This window comes from Hypanus sabinus, chromosome 8, assembly GCF_030144855.1.
Source record: "Hypanus sabinus isolate sHypSab1 chromosome 8, sHypSab1.hap1, whole genome shotgun sequence".
Classification (NCBI taxonomy): domain Eukaryota; kingdom Metazoa; phylum Chordata; class Chondrichthyes; order Myliobatiformes; family Dasyatidae; genus Hypanus; species Hypanus sabinus.
The window spans coordinates 148,114,968-148,131,723 of NC_082713.1; the positions used below are offsets into that span (position 1 = coordinate 148,114,968).

General features: G+C 39.5%; 1 protein-coding gene across 1 annotated transcript in view; it reads left to right on the forward strand.

Moving 5' to 3' along the window:
* Positions 1-16,756, forward strand: part of lrp6 (low density lipoprotein receptor-related protein 6) — a 145,905-nt gene that overhangs the window by 93,391 nt on the left and 35,758 nt on the right. Inside the window, exons 6-8 of the mRNA XM_059978207.1 lie at positions 8,543-8,674; positions 13,306-13,702; positions 14,200-14,371. Of these exons, the coding sequence (XP_059834190.1) occupies positions 8,543-8,674; positions 13,306-13,702; positions 14,200-14,371 (701 nt within the window). The remainder of the gene's footprint in view (positions 1-8,542; positions 8,675-13,305; positions 13,703-14,199; positions 14,372-16,756) is intronic.

The following is a 16,756-nucleotide window of genomic DNA, read 5'->3' on the forward strand; positions in this document are numbered from 1 at the left end:
GTATGAAAATGATTTGATATGATACAGGCTTCTCAGCTTGTTCGATAACATTGCTGTTGTTGCATGTCATGCTTCCCTTATAACTGGCACTTCACATCCGGAAATCAAATCAAAGCCCTGCCCCCTGCCAGAGAGAGCCAAATGAGCTGCTGAATCTGGGCCCAGGTTTTTAATCTTCATGATATATTTTGCATTCATTTTAGAAATGCATGTTTGTTTTCTAAAATTAAATCTATTTGTAAAGGCAATGAGCTTGCATTTCTGCAAATTCATGGGTAAAATTCAAACGCAAGTCATTGGAAAGCTTTTTTCAAAGCATGGTTGGTCGCTGTGCAACTGGTATCTTAATGCTCCGTCCAGGATGGCATACGGTTGTAGAATAGTGACTCCTTGGCCCTGCCACAAGCTGGCAGTATGCAAGAGGCAATGTGGTACCATTCATTTCCTTTACTTGGTGTTACACGTTTTGAGAGCTCTGAACATTCTTTAACCATGTAATCACAGGGAAAACAAAATTAAGGTGAACTAATCATACTTCTGTGAGAATTTATGACCACTTCTAAACTTATTCGCATCCCAAAATAAGAATGTTATTTTCAAAAGATAAGATGGACAATTAATTGTTTCCGCTTGATGTTTCCTCGTTTGTTATGTGCTGTCGACGTTTCTTGAGGGTGGAACAATAAGATGGAGAGGATGGATTAAAGACTGAGAGGAAAAGACTATTGCAAGAACTTGTGAAAATATGACAGAGTTTATGAAAATAGTACATAGATGTTAGGGAATTGCCGAATTTTGGACAATAATTGTAAAAATTACAATGGACATAGTTGTTAAGCTGAAGGGAATTAGAGGGAGAAGGCATTGATGGGGTGGGAAATAACTTTGCATTTTTACTTTATAAATCAGAAGGATTATAAATAATGATTAGGAACTCGATGTTATTTGCATGTGTGCTGATGCATTTATGTTATGTCTACAGTTCCAGTTCAAAAGATACTGGACTATGACCTCAATTTGAATAGCCTTGGGTATATTGTCTTAGTGAGGCTGAAGTACACTGATATATCCTCCAACTTGAAAACTATTAATATTTGAAGGAATGTGCATAATTGCATCCACTTGTATTTTGTACAGAGTAAAAGCACCTTGCTAAGCATCATTTGAAAACATTTCTGAATCTTTAAATTTTTTTTTGTAACTGTTGTGTGTGCACCTTTTGGGTAAATGGTGTGTAACTGTTCTTATAGATATTCCTCAGATGAAAACTTCTATTTGCTCATTTATCGAAAAGAAAACCAAAACTTGAAATAATTGAAATCCTTTAGTAAGTTTGTAAAAATTATTATTGTAAGCTTTGAATCCATGTCAAAGGTATTAACTAGAAATTAGTTAGCAATACAGCACAGAATAGGCCCTTCAGCAACCGCCCTGACAAACCTGATTAACGGGACAATTTACAAGGACCAATTTTTAACTTGGTGCATCTGGACTGTGGGGGGGGGAAACCGGAGGACCCAGAGAAAAGCCCACGCATTCCATGGGGCTGATGTTCAGAGACTCTTCACAGAGTGGCACCAGCATTGAACTCCTGATCGCCCGGAGCTGTAATATAGTCGTGCGGACTGCTATGCTACTGTGGCGCCCCCCCCCCCCCCCCCCAAACAGCCTAGGAGTTAAACTTTTCATTCTGATCTACACTCCAGATAAGCTAAAAGATTCGCTACTCTGCACTAGAAATGTTTCCAAGTTCATTTCCTGTCTTCAAAATTTGTAACCTACGAACAAAATTTACTTAAGAGTTAATGATGACTCAAATCAGTTCTTAAAATGAGAAGTGATTTAACACTGGGGAAACATAGTTTTATTCCATAGATATTGTATGAGATAATGCAGAAAGCTAGTTGCTGGAATTCATACCCCCCTCTTAAGTAAAGTTCCTTGTCAGATTTGATTCCTAGTTACATAGTTATTTAATTATGTTTGTGCATTGTGTTGTGTTCTGGTTTACGATCAGAAATGGGTTTATTATCAGCAGTATGTGTTGTGAAATTTGTTAACTCATCTTGTGGATGATTTCAAGTGCAAGGTTTTAACGGTTGCCTTTGATTTTAGAAGTCTTAACCGAAATTTGGTCTAACTTTATCTGCTTTCTCAGGAGGGGAAAGATAAATAAACACCAGAAAGAGATGGGGATATCTTGAATGGTTTTTTTGTTTTACATCTGTATTTACTCGGGAGATGGACACAGTCTATAGAAGTGAAGCAAAGCAGCAAGGAGGCCGTGGACCCTGTACAGATTACAGAGGAGGGGCGGGTTGCTGTCTTGAGGTAAATTAGGGTGAATGAACCCCCAGGGCCTGACAAGGTGTTCCCTCGGACCATGTGGGGGGCTAGTGCAGAAATTGCAGGGGCCCTCCCTAGCAGAGATATTTAAAATGGCTTTAGCTTCGGGTGAGGTATCAGAGGATTGGAGGGCAGCTAATGTTGTTTCATTGTTTAAGAAAAGCTCTAAGGATAAGCAAGGAAATTGTAGGCTGACATCAGTCAACTAAGATATTGGAAGGTATACTGAGGGACCGGATATATGACCGGGTATATTTAGGACCGACAGGGATAGTCAGCACAGCTTTGTGTGTGGGACGTCATGTCTAACCAATCTTATAGAATGTTTTGAGGAAGTTACCAGGAAAGTTGATGAAGGCAAGGCAGTGGACGTTGCCCACATGGACTTCAGTAAGGCCTTTAACAAAGTCCTGAGTGGGAGGTTGGTTAAGAACGTTCAGTCTCTTTGCATTCACGGTGAGGTGGTAAATTGCATTAGGCATCAGCTTTGTGGGAGAAGCCAGAGAGTGGTAGTAGAGGGTTGTCTCTCTAACTGGAGGTTTTGTGACTAGTGGAGTACTGCAGGGATCGGTGCTGGGTTCATCTTTGTTTGTCATCTATATCAAGGATCTAGATCAACTTGTGGTAAACTAGATCAGCAAACTTGCAGATGACACCAAGATTGGGAGCATAGTGAACAGTGAGGAAGATTATCAAAGCTTGCAGCAGGATCTGGACCAGCTGGAAAAATGGGCTAAACAATGGTAGGTGGAATTTAATGCAGACAAGTGTGTCATGCTGCCCTTTGAGAGGATCAACCATGGTGTCTTACGCAGTGGGCGGTAGGGCACTAAGGAGTGTGGTAGAGCAGAAAGATCGGAATACAAATTATAATTCATTGAAAATGGTTAGACAGGGTCATAAAGAAAGCTTCTGACACATTGGCCTTTATAAATCAATATATTGAGTACAGCAGTTGGGATGTTCTGTTAAAGTTGTATAAGATGATGGTGAGGCCTAATTTGTATTGTGTGTAGTTTCTACCTAAGGGCAATGTTCTCTCTAATTATATTCACAGCTGCACAGACCAACCATTGCCTTGAGCAGGAATTTTTACACAGCCTGAATAATGTGTGGGACTTTAAGTTTTTTTTGTAATATGAATATCTAGAATGAAAATGGAAAAATCACATACTTTTTATTAATTGGAGGTACAGCAAAATGCAGTACGACAAAGAAAATCTTTCATGCTCCGTGAAATTAGACTGTGTTGGCATTTAGGCCGACAGTTTATTAACAATGAACTTGCACTCAGTGACTTCCATTCTGTGTTTATTGTTATAATTTGTATCAGTGTTGTAACCTGAAATAGTGACAAAGAAATATTTTAGAGTTTCACTGTATTTACAAAGTAAAGGTTGTGGTATGTTTATTGAGAAAATTTATGGGTTATGTTCATTAACACAGGTAATTACAGGATGTTTCACAGTTTTGTTAACAGATTTCAAATTATACAATTTTCAAAATTATATAAAATTTCACCTGCGTGACAACAATAGCTATCTGCACAGGAGTATTTTAGTTATTGTGTGGCTGTGCACCTGCACAGCTCGGAGGGGACAGTGCCTACAGGAAAGATCTCAATAAAATCAAAAGAGTGCAGAGAAAATGTACAAGGTTGTTACCAGGATTTGAGGACCCAAGTTAGATTTGGACTTTACTCTCTAGAGTGTAGAAGAACGAAGGCAGTTTTGATGGTGACATATAAAACTCGGGAGTACAGACAGGGTAAATACAAGCAGACATTTTCCGCTGAGCTTGGATGAGACTAGAGCTAGAGGTCATGAGTTCAGGGTGAAAGGTGAAATGTTTAAGAGGAACATGGGTGGAATTTCACTTAGAAGGTGGGGAGAGTGTGGTACAAGCTGCCATTGGAAGTGGTGGATGCCTGTTCCATTTTAACATGGCGTATGGAGAGCTGTGGTCCAGGTGCAGGTCGATGGAACTAGGCAGATTAGTCATTCAGCATGGACTACCACATTTCTGTGCTGTAGTGTCCTTTGACTCTATAGTAGAAATTGTGCCAACTTCAGAGTTGGAGATTTTGGAGAAAGCACATGCCGCACTCGTGGAGTTGTCAGCACAAGGAAAAGCAGATTTGACCAATTTGCTGAGAGGATTTGAGTGGAAGCAAACCTCCTCCAACCAGTGAAACAGCAAGATAGGGAAAATTTAATGAAGCTCGTTCCCAGAATGTGCTGTGCTTCCTGGCAACTATTTCAAAGTGGGATTAATGGTGCTTAGAAAACAGATGAAAGTAGTACTTGGCCTAGGGAAAGGCAAAGGATGAGCTGAAAGGGAATGGAACATTTCTGTAGCCTGAGCCAGAAAAATGCTGGAATACTCCAGAAATGCTGCAACCAAGGTTTTCTGCTCCTTATTTACTAAACTGACAGAAGAAAATCTCCTTTTTGCTTCTGTCCTAAATCCAGAAGGTGCATTAGATGAGAATGTTTTTGGCTTGCTTGTAAACATGAAAAGCTTGGGAATAATCTGTCTTCCCCACACAGCTTGGCCAGTTGACGGAAGTTTCAGTGGAGGAGCATTTTGGGAACAGTGATCTTAATCCTGTAAGTTTTCAGATAATTGAGAACAGGCGTTAAGACTGGGCCAAGGGTGAAGGCTGATTATAACAGTATTAGGCTGGAATGAGGGTAAGTAGATAGTGAGTGGCAGATTGGAAGTAAATCCATATCTGGAGTGTGCAATTCTTTCAAAGGACAGCTGATTTGAGTTCAGGATGTTCCTGGGAAAACGAAGGATAAGAATGGCAAGTTTCAAAAGGTGTTGTAAATTTAGTCAAAAGTAAGGAACTGTATGTAAGGATTAGAGCAGCCTTTCTGAAACTTTTTGCCCTGGGGGAATCTTTGAAATAATTTCCAGGTCTCAGGCAAACCCTGCATAAAAATTATTATATGGACAACTCTGGGTATGGTAATGTGATCAGTAAGTTGTAGATATAATCAAAAAATCTCTGAGTAGAGAATGAATTCTTAGCTTACCTTTGAAATTAATCTTTCTTTCCCTTCCATAAATTTTTAAAAATTCATAAGGCAAACATAATTTCTGTTAAATAAGTGGCTTAAGCCAAAAAAGGAATTTAATTTTTCTGAAGGTGGGCTTGGTAGATTTAATTTAAATAAAGGTTGTAAAATTATTTGAATTAATGCTATTTGCAACTTGAACATTTATTGAAAATGTTAAGTAGTAAAGTTACTTAAAAAAAAACCCCATAAGCCAAAGCAATATGAGTAAAAATATAGCCTAAGGCACAATTTTATACAAGACATTGAAAAAAGCGTTTTACTAAGTGACATGATCGGGCTGAAGTATAGAGCTAGCATGTGAAACCTGTGCTTGTTTTCTGTGCACAAGTACTCATTTCAGAGTGTTTGATAATCAAAGTGCAGCTCACTAAGTTCTTCCTCTTCTCTCAAAGTCAAGTTCTCAGGCTGAGCAGAAGATTCAGGAAAAAGGGTCCCTCATCCAGTCATAGACTTGTCTTTGTTTAATAAAGTTCAGCATTTTGTAGCATCACCCAGAAGGAGAGGTAATTTGGGAGGGAGAGGCTGACGTTACAGCCCAAGTTGGGCAAGTCCATTCAATGCTGGGAAAGTGCGCTTCAGGCTCCTCATCAGCCTACCGTCCTCCCCTCCATGCAATTATCAATGGCCTCCCCCATCTCGCATCAGAAACTGAGAATGGATTCAATAAAATAAACACAGTCCTACAGTGCATTACCCTACTGGGCTGAGAGACTAACGGGTCAGCTTAGTCACTGCCCACCACTGTGAGCGCTAGCATTGCAAGTTGCACGCAGTTCAAAAATCACAATCTCCCTATTGAAAAATTCTGTTTTAAAGAGCTGAGGTCTAAGTTGGCTGCTGGGGAATATGAAGGAAGGAAGAAAACTTAAATAAGGAGTTAAGTGAGGTAGAAAGCCCATAAAGTGTTGTTGGCAAGCTGTACTAAGAGGAATCTCGATGCACTTTATACTTGTAAAGAGCAATAAGGAAGGGTTGTCCAATCAAGGACAAAAGATGTTTTTTTTGCATGGAGCCAGAGGAAGTGGGCAAGGTCCTTAATGATTACTTTGTTCAAAGTTCAAAGTAAAATTTATTATCAAAGTCCATACACGTCACCACATACAACCCTGAGATTCTTTTTCCTGTGGGCACACTTAGCAGATCTATAGAACAGTAACTATAAACAGGATCAATGAACAACAAACTGTGCAAATGCAAATATAAATAAATAGCAATAAGTAACAAGCATGAAATAACAAGATAAAGAGTTCTTAAAGTGAGACCATTGACTGTGGGAACACCAAAAATAGAATAACTGTAGTTATCCACTTTGTTCAAGAGCCTGATGGCTGAGGGGTAGTAACTGTTCTTGAATCTGGTTGTGTGAGTCTTGAGGCACTTGTGCCTTCTTCCTGATGGCAGCAGCGAGAAAAGAGCATGGCCTGGGTGGTGAGGATCTTTGATGGATGCTGCTTTTGTACCCTAACATTTCATGTAGATGTGCTCAGTGGTGGAGAAGCTATTACCTGTGATGGACTGGGCTGAATCCACTAACTTTTGTAGGATGTTCTGCTCAAAGGCATTAGAGTTCCCATGCCAGGCCATAATGCAGCCAGTCAGCACACTTTCCACTGCACATCTATAGAAGTTTGCCAAGGATTTTGATGACATGCCGAATCTTCACAGACTCCCAAAAAAGTAGAGCTGCTGTGTATTTATATGATGGGTATAAAGGTGAAGGGCATGGATGCTGGTGGGAGGGACATGTTGATATTCTAGGGAATGTTGGTGGTGTTGGGTCTCTTGAAAATCATTAAGATGGATAAGTCTTTAGGGCCTAATGTGATCTATCTGATGATCCTAAGGCTGGCTGGAGAGCAGATTGCCGGGGTCTTGATAAAGATCATTGTATTGTTCTTAGTCCTGGAAAACAGGAAAATAGCCAGTGTTATTTTTTTCCTACATGGACAATAGGGCTAGTGGTGAGCTTTACATGAGTGGTAGAGAAATCTGAGGAGAAAATTCTCAGCGACAGGATTTACTCACATTTTTAGAAATATTGACCTATTAGGGATGGCTAGTGTGGCTTTGCTCAGGGGACCTCCGAGCTCTCAAACTTAATTGAGATTTTAGAGGAGACTGCAAAGGTAATTGATGTAGGGCAGCGGATATTGTGTACAGGCAATGCTTTTGACAAGGTCCCTTGTGGTAGGCTGGACCAGAAGATGAAGTCGTATGATGTGCATGATGAGTTGACAATAGCCATTCTTAATTGTTCATCAAACCATGGCTTGTTAGGCAACCTCTGTAGCGACCTGGAGTCCGCCATGAGCTGCACATAGGCCAGCCCAGCAAGTGCCGATTAACTTCCCTAAATGACTTGAGTGTATCTTGGAGTTTTCTCACTGCCTTAACTAGTTAGAAATACAGTGCAGAATAGCCAGCTGGTGGTGTAGTGGCATCGGCGCTGGACTTTGGGGCAGAAGGTCCTGAGTTCGAATCCAGCCGGCTCCTGTGTACTTTCCATCCGTACTGGGTTGACCGTTGAGCTAGCAACTCGACCTCATTAAAAAAAAAAAATAGCCTGCTACAGAAGCATCAACAGCAAAAAAGTTGATGAGTTGAAAGGCAATTTCTCTTCTCTTTCTCACGGTGCAGAATAGGCCCTTCCCAGCAACCCCTGACAACCCCGATTTAACACTAACCTAATCGTGGGGCAATTGACTGTGAGAGGAAACCTACACATTCTTTAAGGAGGGTGTACAGAGACTCCTTACAGAGGATGTCAGGATTCAACCCGGAACCAATATAGCGTATCAGAGTGGCACAGTCACAGTGGCAGGTACCTTCCTGGTGATGGTTATTTGGGTATGCTGTTATTCTGTGTTTAATTGTAAATGAATTTTCCACCTAGCTTGGTGAGACTTTGTTGTGTCTCAGTCTGGTCTGTGGATGCAAGTCCTGTATCCTCATCCACTGTGATACATAATTTCACTTTAACATGTATGCAAATTTAAAATGTACATAAAATCTGAGGCAGAATTGGTTTGAAATTTAAGCAATAATAATTGCTTTGTTGTAAAGTTGGAATTACTGTATTAACATTCAAAATCTTTTTTTTATCTGATCAGCGACAAATCCCTGTGGAAGCAATAATGGTGGTTGTTCCCACTTGTGCCTGATGTCTCCAGTCAATCCGTTTTTTCATTGTGCTTGCCCAACTGGAGTCCAGCTGCTAGAAGATGGAACCAAGTGCAAAGATGGTAGGTTATATCTGGATGTATAGACAAAATATAATAGGGAGAAATAAAGCAATATCAAAAATTTGACTTGCTTTTAAGCATATTTGGATCATAGTCACGTTAGATTCAGATTTCTCCAGTTTTGGTGATATAAATGTAGAAAATCCAAAATTCACTTTCTGATGTATTTTCAGCTGAGTAATAAGATAGTTGGGTCCTTTTGGTAAGGTTAATATGCCCTTGTGGTTCCTATTCTTGCTTTGGAATTAAGTCATATTTATGGAGGTGCTGATCATCTCAAACAGTATATTTGTTTTTGAGAATTCTTTAAAAAACCACAGTAAAATGCTGTTTCAACTCACCATTATGTCTGTGCAATAATGAGCACACACACAGTGTCCAGTTTTTGATTTGTGTAATCATTGTTGAGAAATGATAATACTGTTAACAAATTTAAAATCACAGCAGGTCGTGACTTTATAAGATATTCCAAATGTGGAGCATTTTAAAATCAATATTTAGTGCATTGTTTTTGGTGAGGAAACTTGAGTGCAGGAAGAAGTATTCACTGAAGGACACATGTTAAAACATAGCTTAGCAGAAGGATATTCTGATTCGGCATAATGAAAATCTTTTATGGCTGGCTCTTCAGGATGTAGGAGGTTCTGTTCTATTGACCTGTCCAACTTAGCTGCTTTGGTCCAGGTGTTGCAGTGACAAATGTGAGGAAGGCAACTTTCCAATTTTATACTTTAATAACCATAAAGCTCAAAAAAACTTCATTAGTGTTAAAGTGTGCAGATTTAAGCGCAGTGGTGAGTTCAGTGTCCGGAACTGAGGTGCTGCTGCTCAATCGTGTTGGTGGTAAGTGAACAGTTATTTACCTTGGAGAAAAGTGTGGTGGATAGTGAATCCAGGGAGGAATATGTTGACGGCCTTGTGCTGATCAGTACGAACCAAGTGCCAGTGATAGTGTTAGAATGCATAACAGTGAATAAGTACCCAGGGTTGGATAAAATCTCTCTGAATGTTATGGGGAAACAAGGAAGGAAATGGTTGAGGCCCTAACAGAGATGTTTGCATTTTTGTTGAGCACAGGTGAGATGCCAGGAAACAGCTAATACTGTTCTTTTATTTCAGAATTGCAGCAAGGATAGACCAGTCAGATGTATGGAAGTAACTGGAGAAAACTCTGACGGGTGGGAATTATGTACATTAGGAAACACAAGGGCTGATTAGGTTAGATAATGCCACTGCAAGTAAGCTTGTGTATGCACTGGTGCAATTTTATGTCCTTGTGCATTTGGCAAGCTGAACTTTGCCTCTGAAAAATAAGGATGGTTTTGTACAAGGGAAATACTGAGTTGATTGAGTATGTCTTTTTTGAGGTAACAAAAGGGATTGATGCAGGCAGGATGGTAGATGTAACTAATAGTACATGAAGTTTAAGGCATACGACATGGTCCATAAAGTTAAGGTGCATGCAATCCAATGCAAGGTGCCCAGAATTGGCTTAGTCACTTGATGCGGAAGGTTGTGGTGGAAGAATGGTTTTCTGATTGGAAATCTGTGGGCAGTGATTTGCCATAGGGATCAGTGGTACAACCCTTGTGATATATATGAGTGAATTGGTTGAGAGAATATTTGTTAAGTTTATAGATGACATGAAAATTGGAATTGGTGGCATTGTGGTAAATGAGTAAGGTTTCCTCAGGCAACGTATTGATCAGATGGAACGTTTGGACAGAACAATGACAGATGAAATTCAATCTTGACATGATGCTGAGATGCATCCTGGGATGTGCTGTGATATGACCTGGGGTCACTGGGTGTTATCAACATCAGACACTCATGCAGGTGACCCAGCCGGGATTGACCAGGCCCTGGCTTGTGACCCAGCAGCTTTGGTCCACAGGTCACACCTCTTGATCCATAGCCATCTGGAAGCTGGCTTAGCAGTTTTTGTAATGGTAATAGTGGCTGTTTTCTTTGCAGTCCCTGTAATGCCAAGAAGAGGGTAGCTTCTGCAGAGCGAGCAGCCAGCAAAATGTCTACACTCTGCCTCTATAGACTCACATCATGCAAGTGCAAGATAATGCATTTTGGGAAGTCGGAACTAGGACATAAATACAGTAGAGCACTAAGGGATGTTATGAGTGGGAATTCAAGTGCTTACTTCCCTGAAAGTGGCAACACAGTCTGGAATGCCTGTTTTAGAGCTGGTGCAATTTTGTAAAGACTGGTAAGGTTGCTCTTAGAGTATAATATGCAGTTCTGTTTGCACTCCTATAAAATGGATGTGACTGTGCTCGGCAGAGTGCAGAGGGGATTTACCAGGGCGTTGTCTGGATTGGAGGCTGGACATTATTGGGAGTGATAGGCTGGGCTGCTTTCCTCTGAAGAGGAGGGCAAGAGGTGACCTCAGAAACGTAGGGTACATGGTCAAAATTTTCCCCATGGCAGGGGTATCAAAAACAAGGGGTTATGGGTTGAAGGTCAGAGGAAGGAATTTTAAAGGAGACATGAAGGGTCATTTTGTTTTAGCACGGTGATTGATGTCTGACACACTAGCAAAGGTGTGAGTGAAATCACTGCATTTCAGAGCCGTTTATTCAGGCTCTTACATAGGCGAGGCATAGAATGACAAGGTCCTAAACCAAGCAATGAAAAGGTATGAGTGTGAATGGGCAGAAAGGACAGCATAAACACGATGGGCTGAAAGGCCATTCCTAATCTGTGTGAATCTGACTCTATAATGATGTTTGCAATAGAAGGTGAAGCAAACTTACCCATGGCAAACAACAGCAACTGTGGTAACTTGTAGCTGTGAACAGTCAAGATTTATACCAGGAGCATTCTCTTTACTCTGGTGTTCTGACCAGTGCAAGGGGAAAGGTGCCTTTTGTTTTGTAACCCTGTGACTTACAAAAGAACAATTCTTCATTCATCTGTACCTTAACTATTTTTTCTCGTGGTACTTAAATGAGAATGTATGTTTGGTCATGCGTAGTGCATGCCTTGGCTGCCTGGCTGAGATATCACGAATAGAGACTGACGTGAACTATTTGATATGGCAAGACCATGCTATTTACATTCCAGCTGCCAGCGACTACATACTTAAACCAGATAAGTGGAAGTATGCAGCCGTGGAAGTCCTGTAGGTATGCAAGAATGGTTTTTTTTTAACCCATCTAAACCAATCCAGAGAGTGAGTGAGTACAGGAGAGAAATAGTTCCGGCTTTGAGAATGATTTTTATGTTACTAGGATATCAGGGCAAGTGGATAGTTTTGATGTTTTAGATATCCATTACACCTAAACACATTTTATATAGAAGAAAATGAGAGTTTATGCTAAAATGATGATTTTGGAGAATCAATATATAATGATATTGAGGATAGCATGGTATGGAAACTGCTTCACGTTCTACATCTCACTAGCTAAACCTGTCAGTTTTCAATCTATTGCACATAGTGAAATGTATGTGTACCTGTTGATAAGCATTTCTCTTTATATTGATAACCATGAAAATTCAGGGAGGGGAGAAAAGTAAGTATGCATTGTTTCAGTTGAAATGTTTCACTGTGTGGTGTATGTTGTTAACATTACCCTGTCATTTGCAGTCCTTTTGTCGGCAGTAGAACTCTTTGCTAAATGGAGCCACGAATTATCCCTTGATAAAGCCCATATCCAATCTGCACAGCTTGCTATAATGACAGCACCATTTGGCGTTTTCCCAGGAACAAGGATTATAGTGGTAATGATGCCAAATTGTGTCTGTATGGAGAATCCATTAATCAGCATGAAAATTAAAGACTTATTTCAGAGATAGCATTATCAGGAGCATATTCTTCATCGAGCTCTGGAAATTTGCACAGGAATTATTTAATAGCAGAACTGCCAATATTTCTGGACAGAGTAAAATAAATGGTTCACAAAGTATTTTGTTGTGACCTATGAAATGAGCATAAGATTGCATCTGTTTCTTTTTTTGTTGACTTGCTGCTTTCAATTTGTAGTTCTCTTTGCAAGGCACCTATTTATGACATACCAAGTATGCAGCTGTGTGTCATGGCAGAGCTGAAATATGCTCACTCAGTTTAGCACTGAACCAAGAGGGAAAAAATAATTTCTCATGCTTCTAATGCCATTGGGGTGACATTGATTAGGTGGCTGTAAATTATTTTGTGTCACATTGATGGTCCACAGAGTCGAGGCTTGCATACATTTAATGGGCTTTTAGCCCATTGCTTGCTGCTTTTGTCATCAATCACAGCAATAAAACTGTAGCAAAGCTGAAAGAAAAATATGAGACTGAATAGTGGTGCTCTGTTGGTCACGCACAGCTGTTCAAAGCAAATCGCTTCACTGACAGTAGTTAAGCTCTTTGTACCCAAAAGATTTTTATCAGCAAGTGAAATCAACAGTCTGAAAAGGGCGACTTTTATTAAAACAGATTTTTAAAGTGTATTTTTTAAGTATGGTACACTTTAGTACTACGCTTGACTTTAATAGGTGTGTTTATGCCTTTTCCTTAACTAAGTACCATGAAACTTTTATTCATTGTTGGATTTGTGCTGTACTAATATTTAGGAAGACTATCAAAAGATCACAAATGTCTGTTGTAAACTCTTAGTGTCATTTATTTTAAAGGTGCATCAGAGTTGTTGTTGTTGGCCCGTCGAACGGACTTGAGGAGGATATCATTGGATACGCCAGACTTTACAGATGTCATCCTGCAGTTGGACGATATCCGTCATGCAATCGCAATAGACTATGATCCAGTAGAGGGATATATATACTGGACGGATGATGAAGTGCGTGCTATCAGGAGGTCCTACCTGGATGGCTCTGGAAGTCAGTTTGTGGTGACCTCTCAAATCAACCATCCTGATGGCATTGCAGTTGACTGGGTAGCGAGAAACCTCTACTGGACAGACACTGGCACTGACCGTATTGAAGTGACTAGGTTAAATGGCACAATGCGTAAAATTTTAATTTCAGAGGATCTAGAAGAACCAAGAGCAATTGTACTTGATCCAATGTCTGGGTAAGAATTCAGTGATTATATCTTGTACCTTTTCAGGAAATGTACTTTGCTGAAGTTGTTGTAGTTGATTGGTGTACTAAACATTTTAATTCTTTTGAGGATAAAACCTCTGGATAGCGGTGGGAACATTCTAAAGTTGGCAAAGTGATTTTACTTCGTGTGCTGGTGACCAGATTCTGCACCTCAGAACCAGGTTTCTTATCACCGGCATGTGACGTGAAATTTGTTATTTTGCTCCAGAAAAACTTTTGAAGCTCTGCTTAGGTAGGACGTTATAAGCTGGAGTAGGAGGGACTTCATACACTGAGTTTTAGAACTTTGGCTCTTGTCAATACTCATTGTTTTGTAGGAATGTCAGAAGTGATATACAGACACAGCAAGGGATATATTCTTTGTGTGTATCTTTTAACAACATTTGATTCCACTCTTAAAATTCAAAAATGGCAATATTTCTCTAAAAGTACAAGTGACTAATACTCAGATTGTTCTCCTATCAGGTACATGTACTGGACGGACTGGGGTGAGAATCCAAAGATAGAACGTGCCACTCTGGATGGAACAGAAAGAGTTATCCTTGTTAATACTTCGTTAGGTTGGCCAAATGGTTTAGCTCTGGATTATGAAGAAAGAAAAATGTATTGGGGTGATGCTAAAACAGATAAGATTGAGGTTTGTATGTAAGATATTGTGAGCATTTGTGTCATGATTCTTCTTGTCTGTGCCAAATGAAATGTTTGTTGAGCCATTTCATTTAGGTTATTTAAATTGCTAAGCCAAAAGTATTTTTCATGTAAATACTTTGTCCCAGTCTTATTGATAGGTTAAGTTGTTTCAATGTACTAAGTTATTTTTGTTTGTAAATAATCCAGTCATTGTTCTAATGAAATAGTGGTAATGTTTCTTTGTTCTTAAAACGTACATTTTCTATTTCAAGTTTCTTCTACATCCCTCATCATAATGACTGTCTTTGCTCCACTGTTTTTTTTCCAGATGTTACATGAAGCAGTAGTGAACATATCGTGATGTATTTGTAAAAATTTAATTATCTTCAAGAACTGAAATATTCATCTTCCACAAATGCAGCAAATAAATTCAGAGGTGCAAGTTAAATGAACATAGCCGTCAACTCAATGTAGATGATATGTCCCTTGACCCTGTTCTTTATGCTCTACTAACAGTTAATCAAATAATAGCTTGTCCTTAATCCTTCTTCAGCAGGAGTTGTTTGTAGGAATGGTGAATATGACCAAAGTTATCATCCATAATCTTCAACTGAGGACAAATCTGATAAAGTAAGCAGTTGTCTGAGAATAATTGCATTGTCATATCCTATGTTATGCTCATTTGCACAGCAGTACAAAGAGCGCACAGTAATTTTCTTCTCACATTTGCCCTTTGACCACATTAACTTAACTACTAACTTGCTGCATGTATCGGTAGGAAACCAAAATGTTAAAATCTTGTTTTTCTTTGCTTATACTAGCACTGCTTCTGTATAAATATTTTGCTTCTGAATTCATTATTGCTTGTATGGATATCAGATTACTTTTAATTGTTGAAGGAGAATGAGAGAACAGCGCAGATTGCTTTATTAATAATCATCTTTCTTTGAATTTTGTTCAAAGTAAGCTTACTGAGCAACTTGTACTTGGTGAAGTAAAGCCTTCTTGGTAATGTTGGTGCCTCAAAGCATAACTGGTCCTTCTTGGTTTATGAAAATATCAATTACTTGGGGTCAATGCTTCTTTGTTCTTTAGTATTGGCTCAAAAGGGAGACATTTGTGTGAGTCCATACCAGTTCTATGAAAAGGCAATTCCAGGTAGTCTTCTCATCTTTACCCACAGTTCTACAACATCCTTTCCTTCAAATATTTATCCAGTTTTGTTTATAAAAGACTTTTTAATTTGCTTCCATCATTCTTTCAGACTGTGCATGCTAGATAATTATTACTTGTTAAAGATGAAAGTTATCCTTGTTGTCATTTTTTTCTGATTACCATCAATCCATGCCTCTGGTCCTCAAGCAGAATAGTGGTTATTATTGAATAATTTTACAATTCTCTCCATCTCCTCCATTCTGTGAGGAGAATACCTGCACCTTCTCCTGTCCATTCACATAATTTCCACCTCTCATTCTTTGAATCATTTTGATAAATGCTCACTGCACTCAAGCATGGAATTGAGGCCGAACTCTGCTCGAACGTTTCAAAATTCAGCATAACCTCGTTAGAAGCTTAGAATCTTTTACAATTGCCTTCTCTATCTCTTCTCCACCATCTAAGATTGATTTAGGTAGGCATCCCAGAACATTGTTTCACCTCATCTTAAGAATTGTTCCCTTGAGTTCAAGTGCCTTATTCATATCAAAAATGCATCAGTACATTTCATGTAAAACAAAATCATCTGCCACATGACTGATGATGTGTCATAGAATGTGCTGAATGAAATTGAAGTCTGGAGTGATAAAGGGCTTCAGCAGCATGGATGTCAATTTTGACTTAGCAGCAAATGAAAAGTAATAGTTTTTGGATTGGGGATGATAAAAGATTTTGCTTCAATGAGACCAGCTGGGAAGTGCTGCTTCTCTTGATATGCACTCAGTACCCACCTTATTAGGTACACCTGCTATTTAATGCAAATATCTAACCAGCCAATCATGTGGCAGAAACTCAATGCATAAAAGCATGCAGGCATGGTCAAGAGGTTCATTTGTTCAGACCAAGCAGCAGAGTTGGGGAGAAATGTAATCTAAGTGATTTTTGACAGTGGATTGATTGTTGGTGCCAGGTGGGGTGGATTGAGCATCTCAGAAATGGCTAATCTCCCGGGATTTAGCTTGAAACTAGTTATTCGTGAGCTGCTGTCAGCAATTAACAGCAACAGCAATCTTCACCATGACAGGTCACTAACTTCATGGCCTGACATATGCTTCTATCATACTGAGGAACCAACCATAGTTGAATGTGGAGCTCAGAAGGACATGTCAGAGGCAGCCCAGGCATACCTATGAATGGTGAAACTGTAGTGTATGACTCTATGCCTGCTACAGGTAAT